Here is a 10,274-nt window from a genome sequence, read left to right as displayed (position 1 = left end):
CAATTAGCTTTACTTGAAAATAATATAATTCTACAGCATCTAGATCAGTAAAAGCTGAAAATCATGGATCATGGATTTCTGTTGTCACTGCAAAAAAAAAAAAAAAAAAAAAAAAAAAAAAATATATATATATATATATATATATATATATATATATATATATATATATATATATATATATATATATATATACACACATATATATATATACACACATATATATATATACACACACTGTATATATAACAGAGTGTGTATATATATATATATATATAAATATATATATATATATATATATATATATATATATATGTAACTCTACACTGGCCCTCTATACATCGCTATACTGCCCTCTGCTGCCAATAACTCTAAACTGGCCCTCTATACTGCCCTCTGCAGTCAATAACTCTAAACTGGCCCTCTATACTGCCCTCTGCAGTCAATAACTCTAAACTGGCCCTCTATTCTGCCCTCTGCTGCCAATAACTCTAAACTGGCCCTCTATACTGCCCTCTGCTGCCAATAACTCTAAACTGGCCCTCTATACTGCCCTCTGCAGTCAATAACTCTAAACTGGCCCTCTATACTGCCCTCTGCAGTCAATAACTCTAAACTGGCCCTCTATTCTGCCCTCTGCTGCCAATAACTCTAAACTGGCCCTCTATTCTGCCCTCTGCTGCCAATAACTCTAAACTGGCCCTCTATACTGCCCTCTGCAGTCAATAACTCTACACTGGCCCTCTATACTGCCCTCTGCAGTCAATAACTCTAAACTGGCCCTCTATACTGCCCTCTGCAGTCAATAACTCTACACTGGCCCTCTATACATCGCTATACTGCCCTCTGCTGTCAATAACTCTACACTGGCCCTCTATACATCGCTATACTGCCCTCTGCTGTCAATAACTCTACACTGGCCCTCTATACACACTCACCTAAAGGATTATTAGGAACACCTGTTTAATTTCTCATTAATGCAATTATCTAATCAACCAATCACATGGCAGTTGCTTCAATGCATTTAGGGGTGTGGTCCTGGTCAAGACAATCTCCTGAACTCCAAACTGAATGTCAGAATGGGAAAGAAAGGTGATTTAAGCAATTTTGAGTGTGGCATGGTTGTTGGTGCCAGACGGGCCGGTCTGAGTATTTCACAATCTGCTCAGTTACTGGGATTTTCACGCACAACCATTTCTAGGGTTTACAAAGAATGGTGTGAAAAGGGAAAAACATCCAGTATGCGGCAGTCCTGTGGGCGAAAATGCCTTGTTGATGCTAGAGGTCAGAGGAGAATGGGCCGACTGATTCAAGCTGATAGAAGAGCAACTTTGACTGAAATAACCACTCGTTACAGCCGAGGCATGCAGCAAAGCATTTGTGAAGCCACAACACGCACAACCTTGAGGCGGATGGGCTACAACAGCAGAAGACCCCACCGGGTACCACTCATCTCCACTACAAATAGGAAAAAGAGGCTACAATTTGCACAAGCTCACCAAAATTGGACAGTTGAAGACTGGAAAAATGTTGCCTGGTCTGATGAGTCTCGATTTCTGTTGAGACATTCAGATGGTAGAGTCAGAATTTGGCGTAAACAGAATGAGAACATGGATCCATCATGCCTTGTTACCACTGTGCAGGCTGGTGGTGGTGGTGTAATGGTGTGGGGGATGTTTTCTTGGCACACTTTAGGGCCCTTAGTGCCAATTGGGCATCGTTTAAATGCCACGGCCTACCTGAGCATTGTTTCGAAAAGCTCGAATCATTTCAAATTGGTTTCTTGAACATGACAATGAGTTCACTGTACTAAAATGGCCCCCACAGTCACCAGATCTCAACCCAATAGAGCATCTTTGGGATGTGGTGGAACGGGAGCTTCGTGCCCTGGATGTGCATCCCACAAATCTCCATCAACTGCAAGATGCTATCCTATCAATATGGGCCAACATTTCTAAAGAATGCTTTCAGCACCTAGTTGAATCAATGCCACGTAGAATTAAGGCAGTTCTGAAGGCGAAAGGGGGTCAAACACAGTATTAGTATGGTGTTCCTAATAATCCTTTAGGTGAGTGTACATCTCTATGCCCTCTGCTGTCAATAACTCTACACTGGCCCTCTATGCATCTCTATACTGCCCTCTGCTGTCAATAACTCTACACTGGCCCTCTATGCATCTCTATACTGCCCTCTGCTGTCAATAACTCTACACTGGCCCTCTATGCATCTCTATACTGCCCTCTGCTGTCAATAACTCTACACTGGCCCTCTATGCATCTCTATACTGCCCTCTGCTGTCAATAACTCTACACTGGCCCTCTATACATCTCTATACTGCCCTCTGCTGGTAGTAAATGTTCTCAAACATCATATTTATCATCACCAGTTTTATATTTAAAGCAAATTAATTTGTTTAATTGCACTCTAATTCTGAACCGACATGTATTTTTCACTACAATACATGCAATTTTCTGTACTCCGTTTACATTTTCATTTATTTTCATAAAACCGAATAATAAGTTATGTCTCATAATCTCTGTCGTTTATTAAAGTTATGAGGTCAAAGGTCATGCAACAGCGTATAGAGCGTTCAAAGCATTAACATCACAATGACTGAATTATTGTATATTTATTGGCCATGGAAAATGTGTTAAAACCTGCATATCATAATTGCAGTATTTTATCATTTATTGCATACTGCATGCTTATGCATATTCATGCACCCATCAGTAATGTTTCATATAGAAGTTAAAACCGTTGCAGATTCAGTCCGTTTATAATCTTTGATGTGAAGGGTTGATGTGTGATGAAGAACTGATGGAGACTCAACCAGATGATTGAGGCTATAGATTAGCATAGCATTCAGAATAACATACTATCAGACTGGACTCGGCAGTATATACTGCATACACAGTATACACACTTTCTGAACTTGTTTGATTACACTGAAGCAGCGTTCTCCTGCACTATATGAGAATATTCTATTAATTACATAAAGACAAGTTATATCTCATAATCTCTTCACAGATGTTCCTGGTTAATGTTATAATACCTAGATGACATACTATTTGTCAAAATTTGCAGTATACAACAAAGCATGCTGTTGTTTTTAACTATTAAAAATTGTTAATTGAAATAATGAAAATTACTGAAATAAACAAGTTGAAGTACTAAAATCACTAAAACTAAAACAGAAATAAAAACAAAATTAAAGGGTAAATAATACTAAAATAATAATAAAATTGACAAAAGCACAACAAAATTACCAAACTTAAACTAAAAAAAAACACTGAAAAAAGTTTATTCAAACTATTAATAAATACTTTATTAGAATACAAATAATAAAAATCTAAGCTTATAAAACTTACATGAAAATTGGAAATGTAGCCTAATAAAGGTAAAACTGTAATAATAAAGGTAAATGGAAATATTAAAATGTACATGTGTAAAATTAGAAAAAGGACATAACAAAATTACTAAAACTAAAATGAAAATAAAATAATTCAAAATATTACTAAATACTATCTTAGAATACAAATAATAAAAAACAAAGCTTATAAAACATGAAACTGAAACAACAAAAATAAATAACTGAAACAAGTTACTAAATAAGTACTAAAAGTTCTAAAAGTGAAATGAAAAAAAATGAAAAGTAAATAGAAATTTAACAAAAAACTAATTAAAAAAATGACAAAAGCACACTAAAAATATGTTGTATAATTTTATATTCATAAATATTTTTGAAAATATAAAAATAAAAGCTTATTCAAAACATTACTAAAAACTATAATAGTATATAAATAATAAAAAAGTAACGCTTATAAAATTTGCATTACAAAATTAAACAATAAAAAAAAAACTTCTATGGCAACAGAATAAAAAGGACAAAAGCATATAATAAAATGACTAAAACTTCAGCTAAAATTAAAACGAAAACTTAAAAACAAAAGCTGATTCAAACTACAGTGGTCAGCATTTGAAGTGGATCAAAACCCTTTCATCAAAGTTACACATGAATTTTGAACAATACCCGTTCTGGTCTTAGGACAACTCTGATGAACTGTTTTGATCCACTTCAAATGTTGACTACTGTATTAATAAATACGATAATAGTATAAAACCAAAATACTAAATCAAACAATGCAATGCACAATAATTCCTGACGCATTTTGTTTATCAGACTGACAACAATTGTTTTATGCACCATCTCTCGCTTTTAAGTCTGTTTTTATAGAACAGTGTAAAAGGATTTGTCTTGTGTTTTAGATATGGGTATTTTGCGTTTGTTTATTATGTTTTGTTATGTACTACTTTGTAATTTTTGTCTTGTGCCGCCTATCTTGACCAGGACTCCCTGGTAGAGGAGATATCGCATCTCAACGGGACCTTCCTGCTTAAATAAATAATTAAATAAATAAATAAAAATGAAGACATTTTTTTACACAAAATGTGTTGGTGTGCAGTTTCTCTCAGCACAGCTCGAGCTCCTGGTTTCCATGAAGTAGACGCAGCGTTGAGCTGAAGACCCGTGAACAGGCTAGGGCCGTTAGAAAGAATAACACACACCCGGGGGGTCATCAGTGCTTAACCTGACGCATGCGCTCCATTGTTCTGCTAAATGGGTGTGTGTGAGTAATTGGCCAGTTAGGGCCCTCAGTAGCGGCCGTCTGTGCAGGGCAGTAAAGAGCCTCAGAAGACTGGGGCCGACGGGAACAGACACAAGACACCAGTCTGTCTGTTTCAAAATCATCTCAATGCGCTCTCTCGTCATAAACGGATGCTCGTGTCGCCCAGACTGACTCTGCTCAGACTGTGGCACTTTAATGTCAGTCTCTGGAAACAACTTTCCACCTCCATGCAGAAACCTGAGGTCTCACACAGAACTGATGCTGATATAAATGTAGTTAGTTGATGTCGTCTGCATGTTGCGCTTTTGGCATCCAGTCCGAAGTTGAGAAATAGCATGCATTATTCGGTTAAAAACTAGTCTTTTAGATCTTGTAATTGGGTTTTATGTGCTTTTGACTAAATTGCAGATTTCAACCAGCATCTTGATTGATATTTTCATTATTTATCGTTAAGTTGTATCATCAACAATGAACTAAGAATAGTTTGCACTGGTAAATGTGTAGTAAATGTGTTTATTTCAAATATTCCATATAGTTTCTTAATTATTATTAGCTGCATGCATAATCAGCTACATATTGCTTGAGATGCAGTTTAACATTTCAATGTCTCATTTATGAAAAAATGAAATAAAAATGTCGCACCTTTAAAATATTGAATTGGCTCTTCATCTGCATCTTAAATTCTCTTAATGCATTGGTCAGAAGTTGGAATTACAGCATGAACTTGAATAGTAAGTACACTACAGCCTTTAAGATAAAAACAATAACAGAATTCAGGAGCTTCCCAGCCAACAGAAAAATGTTCTAAAAACTTTTCAGCATTAAGTTGTGAAAAGGTTTTTTCTGAATTTTCCCTACAAAGGTTAAACTAAAAAAATGTAAAAAGTTTTCTGGTGTCAGAGAACACTCAAAAGTAACAGTTTTTTCTTGGTTATTTGAACGTTTAGAGAACAGTGCTGGAATGTTACATTTGAATGTTCTCTGAACATTCCGAAACTAGTAACATTTAAAAACGCGTCCAACTGAAACATTTCAGAAGAGAAGCATTCCTTTTGAGGACGTTATTAAAGAGCAGATAACTGTGAACTGTGGTTTGGTTATAAGTTAGCTGCTCGTATCACAGCATGTCAAAGAAACGATGCATTAAAAGCTAAAGCCTGTAGACGCTGCTTTGGCCAGAGGGACCCTGCAGAAGTCAAGGGCTGTAAATGCTAATGTCCCGAGCACTAATGTGAGATAATCCAGTGAAGTACACTCGTCTGAGACATTAGAGGGACAATGCCCTGTTACCTCTGCAGCTGGAGCTGGAGGATTTGAATACGAATGCAGTCGCTCGGGTCAGATCAAAGCTGGAAGACTGCAGACTGCGAGCCTGTCGCTGGCCGAGGAGCTGTCAGAGAGCTGGAGACGCCTGTCTGTCTGACGCAGGTCTCCAAGCTGACCAGACGCTCTCACAAACTCTCGTCTGAACGTACACACACACTCACGCGCTCGCTCGCTGTGGAAGCAGACAGAAAAAAATGTGCATGCATGATTTTTTGTGCCATTTTTGCACACGATTAATTCATACATTCAGATCATTTCAGATGATAAAACTCAAGACGCTGGTTAAAATCTGCTGCAATTTCCTGCAATTTAGCCAAAACAACTCTCTAAAATATTTGTGCATACTATTTTTTTTTTTACATTTTTAGTTCACGATTCATTTATACATCCAGATGATAAAACCACTTGATTTTACAGTATTTGTGCTGTAAATACATGATGCATCAGATGTCGAGTGGAACGACATGAACGTTATCAGTCTACTAGTCAAGAATAAAATAATAAATAAAAAAAATAATAAAAGAAAACAACAATAAAAAGAAAACGTGTCGATAACCAGCAGATTTCAAGCAATATCTTGATTGATGTTGTCGTTATTTATCGTTAAGTTTTACCATCTGAAATGATCTTGAGGGTTTGGATTTTTAGTTTCACACACAAACATTTTATTAAAAAACATGTAGTGAAATTTAGTGTTTTTGACTGAATTACATGAAATTTTAGCCGACGTATGAATTGATATTTTCATGATTTATCATTTGTTTTTATAATCTAAATGTATAAATGAATTGTGCACTAAAAATTCATGCTTGCACAAACATTTTATAATTAGTACTTTTCATTCAGTTCTATAATCTGAAATGATAAATCATGTACTGAAAATATCATAAAAGAATTTTGCACAAGCATTTTATTAAAAAAATATGTAGTGAAATTTACAAAGTGGTTTTGACTAAACTTGATTCTTTCATAATTCATCTTATGTTTTATTAAAAAATTATCTAAACGCGGACACTAAAACATGCTCAAAAAAGTGTTTCCACAAATGTAGTGAAACTACATATCATACGCAGATTTCATATGCATTTATATTTTCATTAATTATCAGTTTTATCATCTGAAATTATCCGAGCATTTACATTTTTATCATGTACTGAAAGTTTCACACACAAAAAATGTGTTTGCACAAATATTTTACTAAAAAATATGTAGTGAAATTTAGAGAGTGATTTTGACAAAATTACAAGATATGGCAGCAGATCTCATATATATTGATATTTTTATTAATTATCAGAGTTTTATTATCTGAAATGATCTGAACAAATAAACAAATGATGTGCTAAAAATCTCAAAAACACATTTGCTCAAATAAAAATATGCAGTGAAACGTAGAGAGTGATTTTGACTAAAATTGCATGAAACTGCAGCAGATCTCAGCTTGATTCTTTCATTATTTAGCGTTACGTTTGATTAAAAATCAGAACACTAGACACTAAAAATGTTTGCACAAATAATTTAGTGAATAATATGTAGTGAAACTGATTTCAACTAACACACTGATTGATAGTTTGGGTTTTATCATCTTAAAATGACGCGTGAATGAATCATGCACCAGAAACGCTGAAATAAAGTCTCTCCCTCAGCAAACGGAGGTTAAGTGTGTCTCTTTGATTGTGTATGTAATGTCCCCCCTCGCACCCCCCCGTCTGGGGCCCATTATCTCCTGTCTGGCCTTAGATGTGCTTGATAACGCCTCTATATAAAGACAGGCTTCTCCCGCTTCTGCATCACTCACCCATCATGCATCTCTCGTGTCTGCTGCTCCTCGTGTCTCTCGGGGCCCACGCCGGGGCCTTCGACCTGGGCCAGACCACTCGCTGCGTCCCCGTCCCGCTCCAGATGAGCGTCTGCCAGGATGTCCCGTACTCGGAGATGCGCTTACCCAACCTGCTGGGTCACACCAGCCTGGACGAAGCGGTTCCTCGCTCGGAGGACTGGAGGACGCTGCTGCACACCGGCTGCCATCCACAGGCCCGGGCCTTCGTGTGCTCGCTCGTGGCGCCCGTCTGCCTCGACAGGTACGCTTTAATAACGTCCTCAAAAGGAATGCTTCCTTTCTGAAATGTTTCAGTTTAAGATGTGTTTTTAAATGTAACTGTTTACGGAATGTTCAGAGAACATTCAAATGTAACATTCCAGCACTGTTCGCCAAACGGAATGTTCTCTAAACAATCATGCTTGCACTTTCTTTTAATTCAAAAACATGTTGTCAAATTTACAAGGTGGTTTTTTAAATTAAATTTAAGCAGAATTTAGCCAATGGATTGACAGATTTTTTTTTTTCATTGTTTATTTACATCTGAAATGATCTGAGCGTATAAATTGATCTCGTACTAAAAATGTTACACAAAAAATCATGCTTGCACAATTTTTTAATTGAACAATATGTAGTAAAATTTACATGGTGATTTTTTTTATGAAATTGCAGCAGATTTTAGCCAACATACTGATTCATTTTTTCATTATTCATCGTTACAGTTTTATCATCTGAAATGATCTGAACGCATAAATGAATCATGTACTGAAGATGTCTCAAAAAATCATGTTTGCACGAGTTTTAAATGTAAAAATATAGTCGAATGTATAAGGCGTTTTTTTTTTATGAAATTGCAGCAGATTTCAGCCAACATACTGATAGATTTTACTGATCAGTTTTATCATCTGAAATAATCTGAAAGTATAAATTAATCAGGTACTTAAAATGGCAAGAAAAACTTTATTTTATTTATCAAAAAAATATGTAGTACATTTTTTTCACAAAAAAATTATTTCAAGCAACATTGTGATTGATTTAGACATTATTAATCCTTCAGTTTCATCATCTGAAACGATCTGAGTGTGTGAATGAACGGTGTAGTGACGTGTGTGATGTGTGTGCAGGTTCATCCAGCCGTGTCGGAGTGTGTGTGTGGCCGTGCGGGAGAGCTGCGCGCCGGTGTTAGCCTGTCAGGGACACGAGTGGCCCGAAGCCCTGGACTGCGAACGCTTTCCTGCGCAGGACGACACGTGTTTAACACCACTGCCCAAACACATCAGCGCCTTCTCTAAAGGTGAGACGAGAACACACACACTGACCAACACACACACACACACACGCGCACTGAGCTAACCGTATATCTGTGTCTGTGTGTAGAGTTCCCTCAGCCTGTGTGTCAAAGCTGCCCGTCTGTGGAGGAAGCGCCGTCTCTGAAGACCGTGCTGGACGCTCTCTGCCTCAACCACTTCGGTTAGTGCTCATTATTATACACATATGTATATGTATATGTATATGTATATGTATATATATATATATATATATATATATATATATATATATATATATATATATATATATATATATACACATGACATGTGACATATTGACATGTTAAAGGCCTGCGATGTGGTAATCATGCTTTGGTAAATCATAATTATGACATACTAAGTCATATTTATCAGATGAAAAGTCAAAATTATGACATTAAAGAGGCCAAATTATGACAAAAAATCATAATTATGACATAAAAACTTGACATAACTTTGTATCTCATATTTGTCATCAGTATGTCATCATTTCTATTATCTCATAATTTCATCTTTTTGTCATAATTCAGACTTTGTCTTAGTCATAATTATAACTTAGTGTGTCAATTTCAACTTTTTATGTCATAATTTAAAAAAATATATATTTGAATTGTCAAATTCAACTTTGTCATAATTCCTTATTTTTGTCATAATTAAGTCTTAATCATAATTATGACTTAGTATGTAATCAAACTTTGCCATAACTAAATTTATAATGCCGTAATTAAGATTTACCAATGTATTTTTTCTCCTCATGTTGTGCTTCCGTACTTTTCAGATACTTTCATATTTGACAATTTTGTTATCTCATAATTTCAACATTTTGCCAATTTCACGTTTTTGTGATAACTAAGCAAGTCATAATTAAGGCTTTCTACGTCATAAAGACTCTTTATGCCATAATTTCGATTTTCTAAATCTCATAATCATGAATTAGTTATAATAATGACTTAGTACGTCTTAACTTCAGCTTTTTAACTTATAATTATGACCAAGTATGTCATAATTTTGACACTTTTGTCATAATTCCATAATTTTACATCATAATTAAAACGTTTAATGCCATCACATTACATTTTGATGTTGTAATTAAGATTCCCGAACACATGTACTGACCCGGTCTCGTCCCTCAGCTGTGAAGGTGAAGATCTCGCGGCGCCGCTTCTCGTCCCCGGAGCCGGAGCTGACGGTGGAGGGCCC

The 10,274-nt window shown here is 35.8% G+C and overlaps 1 protein-coding gene across 1 annotated transcript in view; it reads left to right on the top strand.

The window, feature by feature from the left end:
• Window positions 1-7,751: 7,751 nt before the first annotated feature.
• szl (sizzled) overlaps window positions 7,752-10,274 on the top strand; it is a gene marked incomplete at both ends in the record, with an annotated part of 2,767 nt that continues 244 nt past the window's right edge. The window contains 4 exons of the mRNA XM_081355457.1: window positions 7,752-8,029; window positions 8,892-9,061; window positions 9,145-9,237; window positions 10,208-10,274. The exon at window positions 10,208-10,274 is cut by the window's right edge and continues 244 nt beyond it. Of these exons, the coding sequence (XP_081211583.1) occupies window positions 7,752-8,029; window positions 8,892-9,061; window positions 9,145-9,237; window positions 10,208-10,274 (608 nt within the window). The remainder of the gene's footprint in view (window positions 8,030-8,891; window positions 9,062-9,144; window positions 9,238-10,207) is intronic.

This window comes from Scardinius erythrophthalmus, assembly GCF_964197995.2.
Source record: "Scardinius erythrophthalmus genome assembly, chromosome: 24".
Classification (NCBI taxonomy): Eukaryota; Metazoa; Chordata; class Actinopteri; order Cypriniformes; family Leuciscidae; genus Scardinius; species Scardinius erythrophthalmus.
The sequence above is the reverse complement of the archived record's forward strand: the minus strand, read 5'-3'. Positions and strand labels throughout refer to the sequence as shown.